Source organism: Stegostoma tigrinum, chromosome 22, assembly GCF_030684315.1.
Source record: "Stegostoma tigrinum isolate sSteTig4 chromosome 22, sSteTig4.hap1, whole genome shotgun sequence".
Taxonomy (NCBI): domain Eukaryota; kingdom Metazoa; phylum Chordata; class Chondrichthyes; order Orectolobiformes; family Stegostomatidae; genus Stegostoma; species Stegostoma tigrinum.
Window position 1 is genome coordinate 34,896,834 of NC_081375.1, and position 26,091 is coordinate 34,922,924.

At 39.2% G+C, this 26,091-nt stretch overlaps 1 protein-coding gene across 2 annotated transcripts in view; it reads right to left on the bottom strand.

Moving 5' to 3' along the window:
- Window positions 1-2,290: 2,290 nt before the first annotated feature.
- uts2r2 (urotensin-2 receptor 2) overlaps window positions 2,291-26,091 on the bottom strand; it is a 132,796-nt gene continuing 108,995 nt past the window's right edge. Inside the window, exon 10 of one of the 2 annotated variants that reach the window (XM_048555145.2) lies at window positions 2,291-3,179. In XM_048555145.2, coding sequence (XP_048411102.1) covers window positions 3,043-3,179 — 137 coding nt within the window. In that variant the 3' untranslated portion in view covers window positions 2,291-3,042. The remainder of the gene's footprint in view (window positions 3,180-26,091) is intronic. The other variant, XM_048555147.2, reaches the window with a different exon arrangement.

Genomic DNA, 26,091 nt, shown 5'->3' on the forward strand with positions numbered 1-26,091 from the left:
TTCAACTCAAATAATTGTGCATCACTAAGTGGATGCATTGGCATGTTGCTGAATATTTCAGTGTTTCTACTAAGCAGGTACATTTTTGACAAGGTAGCAACTTTCTATGCTGTCACGGGGAAGAAATGAAGTTTAGACTATCACATATATTGCAAAAACATTTGGTTTCCATCACATCTCATTTTTATAAATAATTACTTAACTTCTAAATTAAAACATTTGTTTTCAGTTTTAAATGGTAATCCACTGTGATGCTGGTATCAATTCTGGATATATTTCTGTTTGACTGGGCAAGATACCTACTCAAAATTCTTATTTTACTTTTATCAGTAATAACTGAGAGGGCAAACACTTTGAGGAGCTTTATTTTCTTGCTAACAAGTGCTTTCTAACTGAAGACATTGAAAGACTACACAAAGTAATAATTACAAAATTAAAGCAGTAAGCAAATAAATTAAATACTTTAAACCTGATGTTTGAGTTGACCTCAAGTCAAAATAGTGGCATTGATTCTCAATGTCCAGAATTAACAAACATAATAACTTATCAAATTGTATTTTCTCAGGGAAAATTTAATCTAGAAAATTGAGATTTTCTTACTTTCTTAATATTTGCTTGAATTCAACGCAAATGTCTTTAGACTAGGACATGTCTAATACTTCGCATTAAGTGTGAAAGAACCTCTGAATGAACTGTTCAATGAGTATTGCTGAAAGAAGGACTTATTGTCAAAGCAGTTCATCCTGTGGTCATCATGAGACACAAGAAATACTGAATTTCAAAGACAGCGCCAATTTATACCACATGCAAGAGGGTTGGATGGCAAATTCATAGAATCCCTAAAGAGCGAAAACAGGCCATTTGGTCTAACAGGGCCACACTAACTCTCCGAAAACCACCCCACCCAGACCCATATACCTATCCTATCCCATCTCAGTAACACTGCATTTCCCATCGCTAGTTCACCCAGCCTGCACGTCCCTGAACAATATGGGCAATTTAGCATGGCCAATCCACCCAACTTGCACTTCTTTGGACTGTGGGAGGAAACCAGTGCACCCAGAGGAATTGCATGCAGACAGGGGGGAAAATGTGCAAACTCCACACAGTTGCTTGAAGCTGGAATTGAACCTGGGCCCCTGGCGCTGTAAGACAGCAATGTTAGCCACTGAACCACCATGCCACCCCAATTAATCCAATTGGTTAAAGAATTTAATGCATGTGGATTTTTGGTAACAGGAATATTTAGCAACAGGTGAAACCAGTATATTAGGAGTAAAAACCTCTTCAAATGCCCGTGGAGTTGTTGCTGATCAAGATGTTAATATCTTTAATGGATTTAAAGGAGATAATTTCTTATTTTACCAAAGTGAAAGGTGAAAGTCTTCTCGGGTGCCTTAAAAGGTCTGATATGAAATTAATAAGTCAGCTTCTGCCTAGTTCTTAGTAGACTTGAGCCCTGTCCCTTACTTTCATATTACACACCATGGGTTGAACTGGTCGTTGAAGTGTAGATTAGTAACTAATGCAACAGGCGTGTCTGGGATGTCACATTGAAGAAATTCTGATCCAGAATTACCGGAGCTAGAAATGCTTGGTCACCAAAGTGGAGTTTCTCCTTGGAATTACTATCACCTCTGCCTGCCCTCCACCTACAAGGCCCAAGTCAGGATTCAGATGCAATGTTTCCCCACTTGCCTGGATGGGAGCAGCTCCAACAACACTCAAGAAGCTGGACAACATCAGGACAAAACAGTTCGTTTGACTGGCACTACATTCATTTCTTCCACCACCAACATTCAGTCACAGCAGAAATTCACCAACGCTCCTTAAACAGCGCCTTCCAAAGCAACAACTGCTTCCATCTAGAACAAGGATATCGGATCCATAGGAATAGCACCATCTGCAAGTTCCCCTCCAAGCCACTCACCGTCCTGACTCGATTTTGTCCCTTGCAGCATTGTGGTCCTACCTCCAGCGTACAGACTGCAGCAGTTCAAGCAGGCAGCTTACCACCAGCTTTTCACAGGCAACTAGGGAAGGGCAAAAAATGTCGGTCCAGCCATGTCCACATCCCATGAATGAATATTTAAAAAAAGCCATCACTTAAATTAAAACTCTTAGTGCCAAACTCAGAGTCAACAACAACACTGCTGCTGTGATTCTGAAATCTGGACACTAACTGCTGTGATAGATTATTCTGACATTAATTTTATATAGCAGAATGTGGGGAACAAAATAAACGGTGACAATTGTGCCACTACTTATTTATTGTTATGTGGTAAATGAAGTGTTAAATTCTTTTCAATAAATACAATTTGTTCAGGCTGTTCACAAAATTATTTGAAAAGATTTATTTTACACAGGTTTGTTTTGTACAGGAAATCTTGAATCAGTTAAGTAATCAAGCATTAAACACTCACTAATTATTCTGTCAGATTCATTCAGTACCTCCACTCTGGCACAAGCACTGATAAGGGTCAGTTACGGCACCGTTGCAGGAGTTGATGCTGACCTGAAGGCTGCACAATAAATTTGGAGAGACAACCTGATGTCATTTTTAATGAATGAACATTTGAAAGGTGATCCCACTTAATATGAAAAACCTGGTACTCTGATTAAAGACTAAAAAGTAGTCTAACAGAACTCTAAACTATGAGTCCAACAGCAGTAGACAACTAGTTAACAGTTGTTTCAATACTCAGCTAGTTAACACTTCCAATAAACTCAAGAATACCAATTGAACAGCTGTGTTAAAATGCCATGTTTCGCAGTCAAATCATAATTACATAATTTGACAGTGTGACTCAGAATCATAACACAAAAATAATACCTTTAAATAGAAACTATTTTAGGAATACAGTTAAAGGTCAGAGAGTGGACCCAAGCCAATTTTCAATACTGTGGTATGCCCTCCACATTTGACTTTCAATTTTACTTAAAAATCAATGTTTTTTTTTAGTATACAACTGATTTGCTTTTTTTTACCCCCCATTTTTAGCAGTTTATTTCTAGCAGCTGTTCTTCAAGACCCCAACCAGTCTATGATAAAGAAGGATCTTCAATGGCATGGGCAGGGTCACAGCTGAATGAGACTGTGATGGCATATCTTGTGCCCCACTCTACCTTTTCCACGTAATGAAGATTTTCTGAGCCAGATGTGAAGAAAGAAACACGACCTGCAGCATGAAAAGATGCAACAGTTAACTCAGATAAAGCTGTAAGACATGTGTCTACATTTAAACCCAGACCGAAAGGACTGCTGCTATTGTCAGTCAAGCATTAATATCTCCAGAAATTGTCAGTATTTTTTTGCAAACTACTACTGGAGAACACACATTACCTTGAACTATTTTAACTACAGGTGAAAGTGTGTTTAACTGTTTGATTGTTTCATATGACATATGTCCAAAGGCTGGAAGTTGAAAATCTCTCAGAAAAATTATGTTCTTTTGGCTGTGGTTAAATTCATGTTAACTAATCTCCAATTGTGTCTGCTAGGGTAAAACCACCACCACATATCAATAACAATGCAGAAAAGTTATATAAAATTAAAATTACTAAAATCATTACAACATATATAGAAGACTACATTTGTACTGATACTAAACAGTTATGAAGAATATGGACAATACACAAGTAACTTGCCCCTCCATCATCTTTAGAGGAAGGCAAGTAACTATATTGGTAAAATCATGCAAAAAATATTGTTCTTTCAATGCAAAGGGCTGTTGTGCCACCTGTAGATATTGCAGAATATCAAATCAGCAACAGTCGAGTTCAGAAAGTTCAATCCTAACCGAAAAACAGTGTTAGCCTTGGTTCACTGGCAGTACTTAGGCAGAAGATCATGGTTAAAATCAAACTCCAGAGCTTGAGACATAATCCAGCATAATACTTCAGTGAAGTACTAAAGAAACACTGCCCCACTAATAAGATGCAGAACCAACCTATCCCCACAGCCAGCACAATCTCACTTCCACCTTCCCAGCTAAATCATAAAAGATCCTATACCACGAGTTAAAAAGATGGAGGCTTCTCCTGTTGCCCTTGCCAATATTTATTTTCAACAAACAATGCTGAAAAAGAACAGAGTATCTAGTCAGGTACTCTATTGCTAGATGTGGAGCCATATTGCACGCAAATTGGATTCTACGTATCCCCTACATTAAAGCAGCAGCTACACTCCTCAACATTTGTCATTAGCTCCAAAACATCATGATATTCCTTTCCAAAGCACACTTCAGTCTAGTAACTGTAGAGATATTATCAATGTAAAGACATTGTGGCTTGATGAACATGACCTCAGCATTTTTAGTCAGTGTAAAGAATTATCAATAGATGAATATAAGAAATTGAATACAACTTTGTGCTGGTATTTTGTAATTAAATGTTTGGAAGCTTAAGACTTGCATTCTGCTCCTCAGACACACTAAGGTTTGTGCCTATTTTGCAAACAGCAACTTTCTCTTTTTCAGTCATGTTAAGAGCTTACAGATCATGTTTTCGGACAAATAATTTTATAGATAACAGACGAGTAGACCAACAAAAAAAAAAGTAGGTAGTGTTGGAATTTATAAACAATAATCTCACATGGGACATGAACAATTAACAGAAAACTGGCAGTACAGGTGCTGTTTACTTTAAATAAACTTTTGAACAAGGAAACTCTTAAAATTTCCATGAATTTATATTTAACATTCTCAAATTTTTCAAATCATATCTAGTCTACAATACTGAGATGAAGTAGAAAATGTATCCAGAAGGCATTTTAAATTTTAAAAGTCACTTTAACAGATATAATGTGAATTAACATTAGCAGTACCAGAGTTCAAATCTCCAAAACTCTTATACATACTTTTAGTCAGTAAAAAAGGTACTGACTTTATCAAGTTATGTGAATGTAGATCAAATGCAGGGTTTTTTCAAAGCACAACATGAAGTGTGAAACAAAGTTAACAAAATCGGTATCCTTTGATTCTACAAGTAAATGTAATCCATAATATTATTGAGTGTTGTGATTGAAACAGGTGACTCAGCAAGATATCTATCCTTGACAAAAAAAATTAAAAAGTTAATTTGATTTTATTTTGAACAGTTGAACTGCTAAACACAGAGGTAGCTGCTCAAACAGATCCTTTCCCAATTCTTCAGTTTTTTATTTAGTTTTGTTTTGATATTGGAAATTCATAAAAATGTTAACAACAAGGTTTTCAACTGTGAAGTTGATAAAAAGTAGATTTGCAAAGTAAAACAGTTAAAGTCTAAACATCTGTCTTGACCCATGTCCTGGATGTAACTTTGATATTGAAAGTTAGGAAATGATCAGATTATTCATTCCCTGTATTAATTCCATCATAATGTAAAGTCTACACATTATCATCTTCTGCTGAGCCTCCATCAACCAGCTTCAATTCAGATTTATGCACTTTATTCTGCAGACCTAGAGATACACGACATGTGTTTTCAGAATAAAATACATTCCACAGTACAGACTATGTGCAGTTTGTTTACTATGTTGAATATGCAAAAGGTTTTATTGTTAGTCCGCCATGTTTCTTACTTATTCTTCCAAGCTCTGATAGGACGAGGAATGGCTTGGTTTTTATATTTCACTTAATGTTAAAATAGAAATGGCACAACATATTCAACAAATTGAACAGATTTTTCGAAAGTAATTTTAGTAAAACAAGGTGTAAACATTTCTGATGAATAAACTTAACTGCTTTGTGTTACTTCTGTGCTTATATTGATTATAGAGCCTGAGTGGAATTTACAAGTGTTGTGAAAAAAATTCCTTGATCAATGCATGAACTATTCACACTGCGTCACATTTTGGTACTTATGAAATGTTGACCTGATACTGGAAAATCATCACAAATGCATACAGCAAACCAGTCAGTTGCCCAATATTAGATGTCTGATTGAAGGCTATCTCCATTTCTCTTGCATTCCTCCAGGCAGAGACTGTTCCTTTCAGAAAAGGTTATTTTATACCAGATTTCTCCTGGTCAAGACCAAATCATTCAGATTCGTCTGTAAAATGTTGCCTTCTTTTAATTACTGTTTCACATGTTTATGTGAGGAAGATCAGAAGTGAATTAATTAAATGTCCCCCATACTATCAATTCTTCCACCTAGAGGAAATGCATACCAATTGTCCCCTTTTAACAACTAAGAGACGCACAACAATGGCATTTTTTCACTTCAACAAAGTGTCAAAATTAAAGTACTCATTGGATCATAAGTTATGGACCGAAGGCTACATTCCACCACCGTTAATGCAAATTTCATAACAGCTTTAAATAATACTGGATCATTGTTTAGTTGCCACCTCTTTTTAAAATCAAATTTTCTTGTATTTGAAAAACATTTATGATTTTTGGGAAATGATTAGAATAACAAGTCACAGCTTAGATCAGGTCATTCTGTAATCAAGAAGCCTTGACAGGAAATAAACTAAAAACTTGCAAAACATTGCACTAGAACTCACATTTCATTTTTAAAAGATTGATTCCTGAGTTCGTAACCCTGTCTCCCAGAAAGTTCTGAGCTCATTTGTGGAAGAAATTGGAACACAATTAAATATAGTTCTTGCCAACAACAATGAAAAGGAATTGAAGGCAAAGATCCATGTATACATCAAAAATCTGTTAAAGATATAGGCATCCCAAACAATTAATTTCTCATTTTGGTACAGTATCTGAAGCAAAAGAACGCTTGACAAATTAAACGCCAAATGCTTGCAGAAAACTCAGTTCCTTTGAGAGACTTTTTTCAAAGAAATGGAAAACCTTTCTTATGAGTTTCTTTCACCATTTTAAACATTCAGTGATCAAGTAGTCAAGTATAATCCCCAACATTGTAATGTAGTAACATGTAGTTAAAACCTTGAAGCTGTGCCCATTTACCTTCACCTACCATCATTACAGACGTAGGACGATATAGGAGTTCTTCATTGTGGTTCATCAGATATCCTCTCACTGCCACCTAGTGTTACCACTCTATTGAGTTTACTGATCAATACTGTATTTTTTTTCCTGAGCTGAGGATCATAAAGTACAATTTAAAATAGAAAAGCTATTATATGAAACAGTTCAAATATTCATGAGTGACATTGTGTATCATATTGTGGGATACAAATATTATTTATGTTAACAGAACATCAGGAGTTTAAAGAAGCTATGAGGTTATGTTGTGTTTTGTACAGAGAATCATAAAACTGTTCAGTTCAAAAGGAAGTCATTTTTGTGCTGAGTTCCACACCTTTGCTCTTTCCCTGGATATGTGCAATCTTTTCTCGAAGTATTGATTCAGTTCCCTAATGAAGGGCAATTTTTTTTCAAGTGATAAAAGGTAAGAAAATAAAACCATTGTTGTCAACATCCCACCAAACGCATCAAATTATTTTATACCATTACACCTTGGCCAAAGGAAATTGTGCTTATTTTCTTTAACTGCCCAAAAGAAAATAACTTACATGCAGCTTCTGAACAATTAAAATTTGAAATTAACTGAGATTTGCACTTGTCAATGATAAACTGTTTAGGAGTATAATTTAGATTTGAAGCAGTGCTCAGAATTGCAAACATTTTCTCTGCTTCCTTGGGTGACCAGGTATAGAAGGAAAAAATGAAATTCGATGGCTTCTGTGTTTCCTCGGCTGCAACTCTGCAGAACCTGTCAGCCTTTTGAAGAAAATAAAGAAACAGGAATCTAAACACATTTAATAATATTTCTAAAAGTGAAACGCTGCAGACTTGAGGAATAAATGTTGAGGTTTTGTTATAGAAGATGATTTAACACAGCTATTCCAATTTTGAATCTCGCCTGCAATATTAACAGTTGTTTGTACCATTTCTCAGCCAGCAATAGGTGCTGCAAGATCATTTATCAGCGTCTGTCAGTGTTTACCTGCTGGAGCATCCATATTGGTCCTTAAGGTGCATTTTCATTAAAACAGGGTTAAACAGGCAGAGAACGAAGTGGAATTACTATCTGAAATAGCATATCAGTGTCCCAACAACTTCATTTCAAAAGAAAACCCTGAAGCAGTGGATTTCCAAATCAGTTTTAAAAACAGTAAACACAACTTTGTCAGATCAAGAGTGAAGGGATTTTGTACAGTTCATCCAATATCTTAGTACTGCATCCTTGCAGAGTTAAAATAAAAAAGGGAGATATTTTGCAGCCAAATTCCACTAACAAAGAGGCAGATGCAGTTCTGTCTCATAATACCGAGTTAGACAAATGCATTTTGTTATACAAAAAATTACCCCGGACTTCAAGAATGAAAGAAAAGAATGCAGTTTCCCATACAGCGCAATATAAGTGTTTAGTCCAGAATTCAAGTTTTCCTATTTATTAAAGAATGTACGCATCCACCAACTACAACAGCAGTTTAAGAAATGAACCTTCAGGAACCTGTCCCTTTACGGTATTTTCAGCAATGGTCTGAATGAGTTAATTTCATTTCCATCCCCTTTTATTGTGTGAAGGTAAAGTTGTCACCTCACATTGCAATGTTACAGAGAGATAAATAGAAACCCCAAAAACCAGAAAGGTTAGTTCTCTGTTAGTACAGAAGAAACTGTGGAGCAAGAATGCTTCCGTCCAGTAAATGTACTGGAGAAAATTTATCAGCTCCAACGAGCAGATAATCCAGAAATTATTCCGTTTCAACGAGATTCAGAGAAATAGGACTCCTAAACTCCTGATATCTATCTCAGAAATAAATCACTCAATTCTATGCTTAGATCAAACTTTTTCTCACCTCTCATAGTATATTTGAAAAGCTAGAATAAGAAAGGAGACAACTTAGGTTTCAATGAAATCATTTCATTGTACTAGTGTGAGTAATTACTTAACAGTAGACATGAATGATAACGTTATATGCTTCATAAATCTGCCTGATACAGGTTTCTGCTCCTCTCTGTAAATTGACAAAGTGCCTTATAGCTCCAAGGAAGGAATGCACATGTGGCATTTATTTCATAGGTCCTCCAGTTGGCTTTATCACAAAGCTGTTATAGCACATAAGGAGGCCATTTGGTTCATCATGACTGCACCAATTTTCTGATTGAGCAATTCATCCAGTGTCACTCCCTTCTTTTCCTTAATTACCCTGACATGCTTCCTTTACAGAAAGCAATCCAACGGCCTCCTGGCTCAATTGCATTTGCCTTCATCACTTTCTCAGGCTGGATCAAAAATTACATGACACCAGGTTATAGTCCAACAGGTTTATTTGAAAACACAAGCTCACAGAGATCAGGCCCATCCTCAGAAACACAGTAAAACTAACCTGTCTCTCCTTATCAGAGATAATGGGAACTGCAGATGCTGGAGAATCCAAGATAACAAAGTGTGGAGCTGGATGAACACAGCAGGCCAAGCAGCATCTTAGGAGCAGAAAAGCTGATGTTTCGGGCCTAGACCCTTCATCAGAAAAGGGGGATGGGGAGAGGATTCTGAAATAAATAGGGAGATAGGAGGAGGCAGACAGAAGATGGGCAGAGGAGAAAATAGATGGAGAGGAGAGTATTGTTGGGGAGGTAGGGAGGGGTAAGTCAATCCAGGGAGGACAGACAGGTCAAGGGGGTGGGATGAGGTTAGAAGGTAGGGAATAGGGGTGTGGCTTGAGGTGGGAGGAGGGGTAGGCAAGAGGAAGAACAGGTTAGGGAGGCGGGGACAAGCTGGGCTGGTTTTGGGATGCAGTGGTGGGGGGGGCAGATTTTGAAGCTGGTGAAATCCACATTGATACTGTTGGGCTGCAGGGTTCCCAAGCGGGATATATGAGTTACTGATCCTGCTGGTGTCTCCTTATAAATTCTGCGTCTTATACTCTCTTTCCCATACCATACCTAAGGAAGGGGCTGAGCGATGAAAGCTTGAATTTTCAACTAAAACCCGTTGGGCTGTAATCTGGTGTTGTGAGATTTTTGTCCTTGTCCACCCCAGTCCGAGACCGGCACTGCCACATCATTCCCAGGCAGCAAATCCCATTTCAAGTAGTGAGTGCCAGACCTCCAGCATTTGTCAGCATTCACAGTGAAAACACGCAAGGTGCTACAACACAGCAGATCATGCACCATCAGGGCGCTGACCTTTCAGCACATCTGGGGGAACACTTCTGTGAACAAAGAACAGGAAAAGCCCACTCAGCATTTCAAGCCTATGCTACCATTCAGTAAAAGTAGGAACTGATTTACATCAAGTCTCCAATCCAGCATATCTCCAATAATCTTTCATCACTTTGATAATCAAGAATCTTTCTACCTCTGCATTATAAATAATGAAGTATTCTGCATCCACCACCTTTTGAGGAAGGGAATTCCAAACACTCAATCCTCTAAGAGAACGTTTCCTCATCTCTATTTTGAATAGACATCGCTTTAATTTTAAATTATGACCACACCCACTACCCCCACCCCGCCAGCTCTCAGTTCTTCCACAAAACGGAAATATTCTTTCAATATTCACTAAGTCAAGATCTTAGACATTTCAATTAAGTCACCTCTGACTCTTCTAAACTCCAGTGGATTCAGGCCTAACTAATTAGCTCTTCCTTATGATGCAATCTGCTCATTCAAGATCTTACAAGTATTTGTTGTACCTGCATACCAATCTTCTATGATTCATGCACTAAATACATCTCCTCATTTAGGTAATATGCTCCTTTTTATCCTTTCTGCCGAAATGGACAATTTCACATTTTCCCACATTGTACTCCATTTTCCAGATCTTTGCCTACCCATTCAATCAATCCATATCATTTTGTGGGCTCTTTACGTAGTCTTCACAACTCACTTTCTACCTATCTTTGTGTCCTCAGCAATTTTAGCAACAAACCTTCAATCCATTCATCCAATGTGAGGTCTTAGCACCAATCCCTATGACATACCACTCATGATGTCCTGCCATCTGATGGAATCTTAACCGAGGACCGCATGGGACCAAGAGAGAACCACAAAAGGTTGCTTTGGTCAGGACAGCTTGGAGATACCTCCGTTATATACATGTTTAATATATTGTTGTTCACCTCCTTCAACACTAACAAAACAAAAACAGCACACATTCAGAGCCTTTAACTTCAAGTATACCACACAACATTCTCCTTACTGGTAACGCAAGAAGCAGATATTTAAAGAGTCAGAGGATTGAGATCTTAATCTGTACCTTTTAAATCAGGCATAGTGCTCAGGTACCTGTGTGGGTTTCTGTTAATACTTCTGTGTCTGCAGAAGAGCTTGCACAATAAGCAAAATTGTGTCTATCATTGGCGGGGGGGAGGGGAGGGGAGGGGGGTGTGTGGGAAAATGGGAATGGTAGGGAGAGATCCCTGACATTAACTGGTTATTTATGTTTCTACCATTTTCTGAGGCATCAAGTCCCAGGAAATTTCCTCTTTGTCTTTCTTAGTTGTTCATAAATATGGTGAATTGTAAGGCCCAAAATTACCATGTTATATCACCAATAAACACACCTCACCAGAATACCTGCCTATCATCTCAACTTACTATCTCCCTCCATTAGAACAAATTTCCCTCTCGGGTCAATAAGTAGCTTCAACTCCATGAGCTACAAACTTCAGCTAACAGTCTGTAAACAGCCTCCTCCCACAACTACAATTTCCAATCATAATTGCTACACCATGGCTAGCACGAGGGGACATAGCTTTAAATTGAGGGGGACAGATGTCAAGGTAGGGTCTTTACTCAGAGTAGTAAGGGCGTGGAATGCCCTGCCTGCAACAGTAGTAGACTTGCCAACCTTAAGGGTATTTAAATGGTCACTGGATAAACGTATGGATGATAATGGAATAGAGTAAGTTAGATGGGCTTCAGACTGGTTTCACAGGTCGGTGCAACATCGAGGGCTGAAGGGCCTGTACTGCGCTGTAGTGTTCTATGTTCTATGTTCTTTGGGGATCCGGAACCCTCTGAAGAGCATGCTGCCACAGTAAGAGAATACGGGGACCACTCCTGTGCTGAAAGTGAGACCCAGCTTGTGAGAAACCCTCCACTGTTAGCCACAACTACACATGAAGCAGCAAGGACTTAAAATCTTGGGTAGGAGTGGCAGTTCATGAGACTAACAAATTGTTATGTTTATCTCCTGTTTACTCGCAGCCTGCGAATCCCACTCCCGCTCTGGGAAACAAAATACAGCCCTACATCCCAAGATCATTTGCAGCACCACATCGTAGTACCACCGAGGATGAGAGTCAAGATCCTACAGAAGTGTTTTTTTTCTATACTCATTCCTCAAACATGAGCATTGCTGGCCAGGCCAGCATTTATTACCTATCCCATAATTGCCCTTGAGATGGAGAATACACTGTCAAGGTGTTCCTCCCAACCTCCCACCTGCGCAGATACATTCAGCTGAAATCTACCGAAAGTAGACTTGGGGTCATACTCTGGAAGCACAGTACTGACACAGACAAATTGCAATAGAGTCATAGAGAAATGCAGCATGGAAACAGGCCCTTCGGTCCAACTTACCCATGTTGACCAGATGTTCTATATAAATCTAGTCCCATTTTCCAGCATTTGACCCATGTCCGTCTAAATCCTTCCTATTCATATAACTATCCAGAAGCCTTTTAAATGTTCTAATCATACCAGCCTCCACCACTTCCTCTGGCAGCTCCTTCCATACTCGCACCGCCTTCTGTGATTTCCACTTAGGTCCCTTCTAAGTCTTTCTCCTCTCACCTTAAATCTATGCCCTCTAGTTTTGAACTCCCCCACTGTGGGGAAAAGACCTTGCCTACTTACCCTATCCATGCCCCTCATGATTTTATAAACTTCTATAAGGTCACGCCTCAGCCTCCGATGCTCCAAGGAAAATAGCCCCAGCCTATTCAGCCTCTCCCTATAGCTCAAACCTCCAAGCCTGACAATATCCTTGTAAATCTTTTTTCAACTCTTTCTAGTTTCACAACATCCTTCCAATAAGAGGGAGACCAGAATTGCACACAATACTCCAAAAGTGACAAAATCAATGTTCTGTACAGGTGCAACATGATCTCCAATCTCTATAGTCAATGCACTGACCAATGAAGGTGAGCATACCAAATGCCTCCTTCACCATCCTATCTGCCTGTGACTCCACTTTCAAGAAACTATGAACCTGCACTCCAAGGTCTCTTTATTCAGCAACACTCCCCAGGATCTTACCTTTAAGTGCCATGAGTCCTACCCTGACATACAGCAAGTTAATTTTCAATGGCTTGGTGGGCCAGTCTGCCTCTCTCACACTGTAACAGTTTAAGCAAAAAGACACCTTGGTTGTGAAGGACTAACATTAATAAAAGAAGTGTGCACTCATCAGATATTCCAGGAGGAACACCACCCCAGTGGGCACATACCTTGTAAATACGGTCAGGCCTGCACACAAACATTCTACCCAACAGGAATGGGAACTACAAATATAACTCCAGCAGCACGGGACGTAAAGTGAATCTGACTGAATGCCTCTGATAGTTGAGCTCTGAAAACTTTAACCTGATGTTTGGAATCGGATTTCTGGCCTCCAACCACATTTCCAAATGTTCCACTTGGCACTGAAGATTCTGCCCCCTTCTCCAGAGCAATAGTCTGGATTACCAATCCAATGACTGAATTTTAAAAATCATTCAGGAGATGTGGACTCTGTCGACAGAGTGATCTTTAATGAGCATCCCTAATTGCCTGTGAGAAAGAGAGCTGCAACCGTCACAACCCAGCCACAGTTAGGGTGGTACAGGTTATCGGACAGGCCACGATGAATACATGGCATAGAGGCAGCACAGGCTGAGGCGGTAGGGGGTTGGCACAATGAAGGTGACAGGTGAGGTTGGTGGGCCTTTAAGCACAGTTGGAAGCTGGGATTCTAGACTGAAGAACAGAGATGGTACTAGTAACTCAGCCCATCCCTGTGCCCACACTCCTCGCACTGGTTCACAGCTCACAAACTGCTCTATGAATCGAATGCCAGTGTGAAAAGAGAAAAATGGCACTTGAGGTTACACATGGGGCAGGTGTGAGGTTGGCAAGCCATGAAACTACACGATCTGGGTTTTCCCCTGGCCAGAGCAAGATTCGGTCCCAAATACTGAATGCAATTAAATATCAGTTTAATTTCTGACAAATCAGAATTTTAATTTTGACAAAGTTTTGAAAGTTTGTCATTTGAAACAAAGTGAAATCCTCTGCCTTCTACATCTAACCTTTTGATTGATGCATCTTACTGTAATTTCAACCTGCTGCTCTTGATCTCTCAATCAGTCTCTCTTATACTTTATGTATAGTGAAGGGAAGACCAACCACAAAATAAAACAGATTGAACAGATACACCCATGACAGAAAGCCACATATAATGTCTGTACTCAGTTAATACACAGTGACGGCACTGACACAGTCACCCTGGGCCGTGACGAATCAAGGATGGACGCTTTTCATCGAAAGATCATTTTTGGTTCTTGCTCCATCACATTGCCATTTGCAGCGGCAATGTAGTTAATACAGAAAAAAGTCTAATGTTGCAGAATAGATACATTTCATAACTTTTATGGACAAGTTTCAAACAACTGCAAAATATCTAAGTGTCAGAATAAGTAAAACTGCCGCTCTGATGACTTTTACTTATGCCTGTAGGTTTTGAGGATATTCACCTATTGTTTATCATTTTATTTTTATTCTGGCCAGTCTCCTATCTGTAGTCTCAGTAATTCAAATGTAGCTTCCATTGAGAATCAGTTGTGCTATTTGCATTTGTCCCTTCCTGAAAGATAAAAGCACACAAAAGGGCGGGCTCTTTCCCTACTGGAACAAAATGCCTTAATATGCTACTTCACAGTGGCAGTTCAATCTCTTTAAAGAAATGCTTTCTTTTTCCTCATTAAAACTGATTAAACTAGTGCCTTAAAGATAAAACACATGGGGCTGAGCATACACTTACAGATAAGAGGATATAAGCCTCGCTGAAATACCAGTGCCTTATAGATGGAATACAACATTGTTGCTGTCTTTTGGCGGAATGTTAAAACAGAAAGTTTGTCTTTTTGTTACAGTGACTCAGATGAGTGTTAAAAGTCCCAGGAATCTCTCCTACAAAAAGGAGCAGAGAATTCAGTTGCCATTTCCCTCAACCATCATTGCCAAATGCAAATTAACTTGCTCTTCATCTGATTGATGTTTTGTGGATTGTTTGCATTTCAAAATAAATTAACTGCATGTGAAACACTTTGACCCATTCAGGGAACATGATAAATCACTTATATAAATGCCAGTCCCTACTTCTTAAAATGAACGAGTGCAACACAGATAATGTGGGATGACAAACTGAGCTGAGTGTGTGAGACATAAGTTGGAAAGAGTTGGTAGATACTAAAATATGGATTAGGAGGCTGGGGGAGAGAAAATGAGAATTGAGCAGAGAAAGTCACAGAGTCAAACAGCACAGAAACAGAGCCTTTGGTCCAACCAGTCCATGCCAAACATCCCAAACTAAGTTAGTCCCTCCTGCCTGATCCTGGCCCATATCCTTCAAACCCTTTGCTCAATTCTCTTTCTGCTGAAAAAGGTCCCAGCCTTTCTTTATAATTCAAACTTTCCATACTCGGCAACATCCCAGCAAAGAACTCTTCAAATTCACAAAACAAAGATCAAATAATATTAGAAACACTGTTGCTGAATGAATCGGTAGTGTAACTGACTTCCCTTTACCCCTTAAAATTATAAGCCAATCTGTTTCACAAAATAGGATTATTCAAGTATCACTGCAGTAGGAATTTGGAATTCATGGCCTGTAAGGATGGTAGAGACAGAAACTCTTATAACATTTAATAAATATTTAGATGTGCACTGTGATGCTAAGGCATTCAACGCCATGGGGCAAATGCTGGAAAATGGGATTTAGAATAGCTAAGTGATTGTTTTTGGCTAGCATGGATGTGATGGGCTAAAGGGTCTTTTTCTGTACTGTAGATCTCTGACTATTACTGTTATTGGTTCCAAAGTTGATCACTGCTGCAGCTTTAATTGACTTGACAGTAAAGGATACAGTAGCATTTGGTAATGCTGCTAGACTAGTATTGTAGGAAAACTGGACTAATAGTCCAGAAACACAAAATCATCAAACCACATAATGGGGAAACTTCAATTATTTAAATGACATATGGAATAAAAAGCCACTATGTGTAACGGTGTCCGTGAAACTGTTAACATGTCAAAGAATCCATCTGGTTTGTTAATGCCACTTGGGAAGGAAACTCTGCCATCCTTACCCAGTCTAGCATATCTGTAAAATCACTTTTCCCTGTCCAGACACTATATCATGCATTGATCATGGGGGATTTCCCACTGAACAATAAGATAAGTTTCAAATCTGTCTGGATGAGGGAGGCAAACTTGCTGTCTAAAAATGTGAATTAAACTGGAACCATTTTATAATCTCAATTACTTAAATAATAAACAAGATTAAAAATGCATTGAAACTCACTTCCATAGGTAATTTGCAGCTGAAATCTTGTTATTTTTCAACAGAGAAAGATCCAATTTTTCCATCTGTTAAATGGCAAAAGTTGAAACATTTCCAAAGGAACATAGCTGCATTTACAAGGGTATGCAAATATTGAAAACATAAGCGACATAGATTAATGTTTTCTGTTAACTTTTATGTCACATACATGAAAACCTGGCACTACACCACAGCAAGTAGACTGAAAATATCTTTTAAAATTCTCAAATTACATCATCCAGATTTATTCATGCTGCATAAAACGTCTGATCACTTCGCCCATTCAAAAACAAAAGTAGTGACAGGAGACAGATATAATTCACAACTTACCCCAGTTCTCTACTGTCTGCCACAGAATAATTTCAATTCCTGGCATATAATACCAAGACATCAAGATAAATGTATTTACTTCATTGCATATGGATAACATTGAAATAACTTCTTTACCCTCAAATAAACCAAGTTTCACGCATACTTGAAACTGTCATTGTCCACTATAATGCTCACTGAAGTTGAAGCAGTGGCTTAGATTTTCAACGAGAGTTTGGATCACCCAGGAGGACCTTTAAAAATGGCCAGTAGGACCCGATTCCAAAATTGTCACCATTATTCCCATTTCTGGCAAGTGTGGCTAGCGTGGCATGGGGTTACGGATGTGGGTAGCCGGCCCATCTTTGCCAACTCAATTTGGCAGGTGGGCTTTTAAATTCCTCTGCAATTTTTGTAAAGTTGAACTAATTCTATAAAGTAGTCATGGTTCACAGCCCCAAAGGAGTTGTGAACAACAAGGAAACACCAGTCCCAAATGGACAGCCCCCCCCAAAAAAAGCCATCTGCTTTTGGAACTGTTTGTCTGGTAAGCTATTTGAAGCACTCAATGTTCAAATACAACAAGATCGGGACAATATCCAGGCTTGGGCTGACAAGTGACGACATTCATGCCAAGCACTGACCATCTCCAATTTGAGAGAATCTCACCATCACTGCTTGATGTTCAAAGCATTAGCATTGATGAATCCTCTGCTATCAACATCCTGAGGGTTACCACGGATCAGAATCTGTACTGGAACAGCCTTATAAACACAGTGGCTACAAGAGTAGACAGAGGCTCAGAATTCTGCAGTGAGTAATTCACCTCCTGTCTTCACAATACCTGCTCACCATCTGAAAAGCACAAGTCAGGAATGAAATGGAATATTCCCCACTTGCCTGGGTGCAGCTCCAACAGCACTCAAGAAGCTTGACACCATCCAGGACAAAGCAGTCCGCTTGATCAGTGCCACATCAACAAGCATACACTCCCTCCACCTCCAATGCTCAGTACCAGCAGTGTTTGCTATCTACAAGCACTGCAGAAGCTCAAAGTTCCTTACATAGCACCTTCTAAACCCACAACTACTTCCATCCTACAGGACAAGGGTTGCAGATAAATGTGAACACCACCACACGCAAGTTGCCCTCCAAGTCATTCAACATCCTGACTTAGAAAATGTATAGTTCCTTCACTGTCACTGGGTCAAAATCCTGGAATTTCCTTCTCAATGACATTGTGGGTCAACCTACAGCACGTGGACAGCAGCGATTCAAGAAGGCAGCTCAACATCACCTTCTCATGGGCAACTAAGGATAGGCAATAAATGCTGGTCATAAATGCCTGCGTTTCACAAGTGAATTAAAAAGGGCTATTTTCTTTGAAAACACCTGTCCTTTCAGTTTCAATAAGTAGATGCTTGAATTTTAGATTAGATTAGATTACCTAATTGGATATGCTTTTATTGCAATTATTGATGATTGGCCAAGCCTTGCAAGTGATAGTTGATCATTCCATCAGCATTCTGAACATGCTGAGATCTATTAGAATACATTTCCCATTGGGTAAAAGTGCTACTATGCATTTAGAACAGAATCACATAGTGCTTGGGAACTCTAATATAATGATTTAAATTGACTTAGCAGAAGGACATCGTGCTGTGGGCAAATAAGACAGTTATGACAATATATTAATATGAAAATATTTTCAATCGTCATTTTCCATGAGTTTACGGTGTGGATAGCAAGGCTAGCATTTGTTACCTATCCTTAATTGCTCTTGAACTGAGTGGATTGCAAGACCATTTTAGAAGTAGCTGAGAATCAACCACCTTACTGTAGATAACAAAGCGTACAGCTGGATGAACACAGCAGGCCAAGCAGCAGAGGAGCAGGAAGGTTTTCTGAAGAAGGGTCTAGGCCCGAAATGTCAGCCTTCTTGCTCCTGTGATGCTGTTTGGCCTGCTGTGTTCATCCAGCTCTACACCTTGTTATCTCAGATTGTCCAACATCTGCAGTTCCTACTATCTCTGAAACCACCTTACTGTAGATATGGAGTCACATGTAGGCCAGACAGGCAATGTACTTCCCAAAGGGATATTAGCGAACCAGGTTTTTCAGGGCATTCAATGATACACGGTACTCAATAAAAATGTTTAGCATTACTGAGACCAGCTTTATATTCCAGATGTATTAAACAAACTTAAGTTCCACTACCTGTCATGTTGGGATTTGGAAATATGATCCCAGATCATGAGGTTTCATCTCTGGGTTACTGTCCAGTGATGATACCACTATGTCACATTTTCCCCCAATTACAGCAATACTAACACGTTTTGGAGTTTAATTTTGGCTTCACGGGTTTCCAGGACTTCCTCGCCTCCTCACCTTGGCAAATTCAATGTCAATTGAGGGGTTAGAATCCATGATAGGGAAATATGCCAATGCAGTGCTGTTTTCTGACCTGCATGTGTAAAGGGCTTTCTTCACGGGATTTGTGCTGAGTGGTTATTTCACACACTCCTCAGCTGGCAGTTCATTTGGTATTCTCATCCATCACATCAGCACATGGGACATTTACTCTCTACCCAGGACCTCGGATGAGAGAGCACATTCCCAGCACAAACAGAAGCAGCTTTCGAACCTTCACTATTTCCAGCCTGGTGTTCACAGACCTGGGGCTCTCCAAAAGAGTTTGAATCAACTAAGGTACATCTCATAGGATGACCTATCTATCATAGAGGATTTACAGGCAGAGAATAAAAGGTCCTCACTGTTGTGAAATGTCAGTTTTTCAGCACAGTCAGGGTTTTGGTCAGCTGGTGGCAAGCATTCTTTTTCCAGAAGCAAAAAGACCTGGACATTAGAAGGATTGGTGTGATATCGTAAAACAACAAGGTGAGTGTCAGTGGTGGATTGATATGGTGTGGGCTGGGTGTGCCCGCAAGGTTAGTTGGTGTAAAGAGCGATGTGCTGAAGTAGGCTTGAGAAGGTGGTATGAGGAGATTTGAGTGGTGGTTACATCCGGATGCAAATGACTGTACCCTTACATCCAGCATTCCCTCTAATTTTCTTACTGGCTATGCTGGCCTCTGAAGCCTGTGTGTGGCAGCAATTTCCAGAACTGGAAGTCAATGCCACAATTGGCAAAGTGATGCTGATGACCAAGCGTGGAATGTTGGAAGGGCTGCACATTCAGAGGCATGTACCTTTGAGGGGACATTGGTTGCTATTACTTTGCCTGTCTTGCTTGGGTCATTGAAATATTTCCTCCATTATATCCATGAGGGTGGCCCCAGACTCTTGCACCAGTTCAAAGTCAGCTTCCATCTCCCATCACTATCATAGATATCACAGATGTGCGATGGCACAGGAGAAGGCCATTCAGCCTACTGGGAATGAACCAGCCTTTACCACTTAGCCCTGCTGATGGTTTCTAGTTATATAGTCATTCAGCGTCCTCTTGAGCGTGTCAACTGAACCTGCCTCCGCCACACTGCATGCAATGCATTCCACAACCCTATTACACACTGTGAAATGACTTCTCTTAACTTATGTTTGCTTCTTTTGCAGAACACTGTAAAACTATGCCTTCTGGTTTTCAACATGTTTCCAAGTGGAGTCAGTTTCTCTGTATCCATTCCATCCAGACTCACATGATTTTGCAAATTTCTCTCTGACCTACTCTTAACCTTCTCCTGCCCAAGGAAAGCAATCCCAACGTCTCCAATCTTTATTCATAACTGAACAGTCTCATCCCTCAAGCTACTCTCATAAACCTCTTCTGCAATCACTCCAATACATTCATATCCTTCCTATAATGTGGTGCTCAGAGCTGTAGCCGAGGTCTAACTAGTGCCTTATATAAGCTCAGCATAACGTCCCCGCTCTTGTACTCTATGGCCCCATTTATGAATCCTAGAATGGTGTATGTTTTGTTAACAGCTCTCTTTACCAGCACTGCCAGCTTTTAGCAACTTATGCATGTACACATCTTTGCAAATTACATGTTTGGCATGTGACCTTTAAATACTGTCACGCCACTGCATTCTCATGAGTCAAGAGGCCCAGAGGTCATAATGATGGCACAGTGGCTGGGTTTAACAATTCGCTAGTAGATAGGCTGTAAAGATTTCTGGGATTCTTGCAACTAATGGACAACCCTGTCCCCACCCACCCTCACTCCAAGTATGTCGCTAAGTTAAAATCCAGCTCACGGGCACAGCAAGGGAGAACAAATGCAAATCAGAAAACCTTATGACTGAAAAAAACCTCAAAGTGGAAATAAATACAAAATACCAATAGGGATAAGAATGATGAAGTAGGACTGAGATGAAATGAGAGAGAAAATAAGAAAAGTAAAAGAAAATGGAATTGTTAAAAAAGTGAATCACAAACTAAGCTGAGCAGAGAAACGCAGTGAAAATGTACTAAACTAACAGAAACTGCAGGCTACAAAGCGACTGATGGTCACTGTTCCATTTCTAGCTTAGAATTCAGGTTTGCTAACAGATTGGATGTAGGACAACAGAAAATCTGTATTGCATTAAAAGACAATAACACATTCCAGGTTGGAATAGTGATATAAATCCTGATTTAAAAGGAACCTTGAAAGAAAGCGGTCGTCTCAACTCAAAAGATATGCCCTTGTCCTCAGAATACATCACATAGATTTCAGATCTGTATAAAAACCAAGGCATTTAGCGATCTGATTTTATAATCTATTTATATTTCTTCATTGTTTGGGAAGAGATTACTTCAGACTCTCACAATGCAGCTTTGATTTTATGAGCAGTCAGGTCACACTATGTAATCAAACATCGAAAGACTGACTGTTAACCATAATACCACGAATGTCAAAACTTTTAAATATTAGAAGGCATCAGTGGATCACCCATAACATTGCATGGATACACTACTGAGTGGCCGACTGTTTCTCTCTACTTTCTTCCCTGTACCAGCCTCCACCACTCCTTGCAGACTGGTACAGGGAAGAAAGAGCAACAAATTACAACAACTTTTAAAAGGCATCAGAATGGGTATGTGAATAGGAAGGGTTTAAGAGGGACATGGGCCAAATGCTGGCAAATGGGATTGGATCAATTTAGGATATCTTGTCTGCATGGACGAGTTGGACCAAAGGGTCTGATTCTGTGCTGTAGAGCTCTATGACTCTTTCTTGATTTTGCCTTCTGTTCTACCTAACTCCCTCCCTTCAAACTCTGTTTTAATTAGGTTTCAATATCATTGGTACTGTTTACAGCAGTACAGTCACTTTGGGCAAAACTGAATGACAGAGTAAGAACATATTGCAAGGGAAGAAAATTTTTCAGAAGCATTTAACAAAAACACACACTACAAACAAAAACAGACCCCTACAGGAACAGCATCAGAAAGATTCTACATGCCCCAACACACTCATCACACTACCCTATATCAGGAACATGTCAGAACTCACCACAAGACTTCTACAACTGCTGGGTATCAGAGTGGCACACAAACCCACATCAACCCTAGACAACTGCTCACCAGAACTAAAGACCCACTCCCCGCCATGAACAGGACAAATGTCATCTACAAGATCCCCTGCAGAGACGGAGAAAAACACTACATCGGACAAACAGGAAGAAAACTAACAACAAGAGTACATGGACCCCAACTGGCTAGAAAAAGTTACGACCAGTACTCACTCATCTCAATCCACATGGACAAGGAGAACCACGACTTCGATTGGGACAACACCAAGATCCTGGGACAGGCTAGGCAGAGATAAGCACGAGAATTCCTGGAAGCATGGCACTACACGAAGCAGGCTATTATCAACACATTGAACTTGACCCCATATGCATTCAACTACAGAGGAAGCCTGGAAGTGAGACAATCCAATGCAATGCACCCCAGAGCTTAAAAGCCAGGCAGAAAAAGACACGGACACTTCAGAGGCTGCACTGAGGATGTTACCAAGCACGGTAACAAAACATCTATGGAACAACAAACCAGCTCAGCAAACCAACCAGCCTCAACACCCACAAATCAAGCTACAAATCTACTCCAAAACTGTAAAAACAGACTGTTTTGAAGAAGGCTGACTGGACCTGAAATGTTAATTCCACTTCCACTCCACAGATGCTGCAGATGTGCTGAGTTTCACCAGAAATTTGTTTCGATTTGAGATTTTCAGCATCTGCAGCTTTTTTGTTTTATAATAAAAATGGATTTTGTTGTGACAACAATACTAAATTGCAGACTTTATGCTATGACAAAGTATAAGCAGCCCCAATGTTAGAAAATAACAAAACATTTGCCTCATTGAAGTAGTAATTCCCCTGGAGGTTGATCAATTTATTAAATACGCAGAGAAGATAAATTCATGGTCATTCGAACAACCATGTTAAAATGATTTAGATTCAGACATGTCATCTCAAAAAAAAGTTCTTCCTCTACACTCAAAACAATTCAATTCTCAGTAAATTTCGAAGCATGATATTTATGTTAAGGAGACAAATTGTTCATTTTCAATAAGTTAAATTAACAGGTCTTACGTTTTACTAATAGTGAATGGTGTTGTTCTTACAAGAGCAACATAATTTCTTACTTGCAGGTGAACCAAAAAAATGCATTTGACAGATTCCAAAAGTTGAGCCAAAATAACCATAGTTTAAAATAGACGTGAAATTATCAGAATACTGATCACACAAAAATCTTCCACAATACAACTTAATGTAACAAAGTCACACTTAATGTTAGGAATCTAGTTTCTCTCTTCTTTTACTGAATGTCACATGGCATAAGAATTTTACGGTAGTGCCTCACACAAAAAGTGCAGCATTCGCTGACTTCCCTCAACACTATATCCCGTTAGTGTTTGCTTACTGATGATTGCCTTAAAGATTAAGGAAACTAACTGCCTCACAGCTACCTGTGAAATCACCAACCTGATTCTGGCCCAAGGAATACGCATCCTTACTAAATCCTAACTAAAGAATTTATTTACAGGCTTGGAGTGAAAAAAGGAGAGAAGAGGCAATTGCATGTAAACAGTGAAATAGACAGCTTATTATATCGCAGGTTAAAAGCTAGATACATGCTCATACATTTGGAGCTTACAGATTTTGAAGTAATAAATATTTCTGTCAAAACCTTTACTGTGAAAGAACCAATTTAAAAACTAATTTTAAAAGCAAGCCAGCTTGTGAGGGACAAATATTATTCAGACTATTGGAAGTTGGGAAATGGATGTACAACAGAGATTAGTAGTGAGACTATTGCTGTACAGGATTTATGATAATTATTTGGACGAGGAAATCAGAAATAAAACATTACAAGTTTTGAATCACATCAAAGTGCGCATACCAATAATACTGAGGAGAACTGCAACAAAAGAGGAAAAATGTATGTAGAATGGATGTTTCAATGTCAAATGAATTTCCATATAAATAAGTTTGCAATGTTTCAAGAAAAATAAAGCATTAACAAACTTACAGAATAAAGTATGTAAATGACTTGGTAGGAAGAATAGAGTGATTATTTATTCTTGGCAAAGAACAGTGTGGTTATACACATTGCACGTGGAAAAGTACTTGGAAGTACAAATATTTAATCATTAAAGAAGTAGGTGAAACACAGGTTAACAAAGCCTTAAAATGTACAAATGAAGCATTTGAGTTTATTTAGAGGAGCTGAATTCAAAAGCAGAGAAGTTCCCCGAAACACATATAATACATTCATCAGATGACAAATAATGCTCTGTCTGCAGTTTTGGTCTCAATATTACAAGAATGATATCAAAGCACTGGAAAATATAAAAAGATTGACAAAGGTGACATTGGAAATGAGAGGGTATAATTATCAATAAAGATTGAATAGGTGAGACAGTCTTTTCTAGAAATCAGGAGACTAACATGTGGATTATGCAGAACTTGAGTTTTGCTAAAAAGGAGACATTAAGCAAAGCTTTTCATGCTGCAATCATCAGGACCAGGTCACAAGTAACCAGACTTAATTAAGGAATAACAAATTATACAGCATGGGGAAAAAAAGGTGTTGATTAAAACCTTTTTGAAGAAAGATCACTGGTGCTGAAACATTAGCACTGATTTCTCTCCACAGATGCTCCCAGAACTACCGAGTGTTTCCAACAATTTCTGTTTCTGTTTTTGTTTCATATTTAACAATTGTTGTTTAATGGCAGAATCAAACCTACTCGTGGGCATAGTATTCTCTGTCTTGTAGGCATGGCCTGCTGGAGTACAGCCAATATGCTGTACATTCGTACAATCAATGAGATGATCAGCGAGTAACCAAGATGCACTGTCTGCCAGGCATCACAATTGCACTCAAATTCATTTCATAATTCTTACTTCTCTGGTTAGCAAAACGTCTTTTTCACTTGATGTCAGCACCTTAGTGGAGAAAACACTTGTGGGTTTACTGCAAAGTTACATCACGAGGCAGGCAGTTTCACCTGTTGACTTCATTTTTGAGACACTTTCCCTTTCCAGAATAAATGGAGATAGACCAAGCACAACTCAGGGTCAAAAGGGCTGGACATGGACCCTGTCATGAATTTTCACAAAATATAGTGAATAGTCATTTGATTGGGGTTGCTATTATCGTGCAGGAGAGTTTTGATATGCTGTATCTCAGTACAGCTAGACAGGGTAGGTTAAGAAAGCATTTAGTACGCTTGCCATCATTGCTCAAACTTTTGAGTATAAGATTTGGGACGTCATGTTCAGGTTGTGCAGGTCGTTGGCAAGACCTCTTTTGGACTACTTTGTGTAGTTCTGGTTGTCCTGCTATAGGAAATATATTATTAATTGGAGAGGGTTCAGAAAAGATTTGTCAGGTAGTTGACAGGAATAGAAATAAAACATTACAAAAATATGCTGGATAGGTTGGGACATTTTTCACTGGAATGCAGGAGATTGAGGGGTGACCTAAATGTAGTTTACAAAATCATGGCAGGCTGAGAGAAGGTGAATGTCAAGAGTCCTTTCCCCAAGATGGGTAGCTACAAACTAAGGGGCATTTTGTTTTCAATTGAGAGGAGAAAGTTCTGAAAAAAAAAATGAGGGGCAACCTTTTTTTACACAGAATGGTTTGTGTATGCAATAAAGTGGTGGATGTAGGTGAAGTTACATTTAAAAGACATTTGGATAAGTACATGAATGCAAAAAGTTTGGAGGGATATGGGCCAAGCACAGACAGTGAGACTACTTTAGTTTGGGACATGGTCCATATGAAATAGATGTACCAAAGGGTCTTTTTCCATGC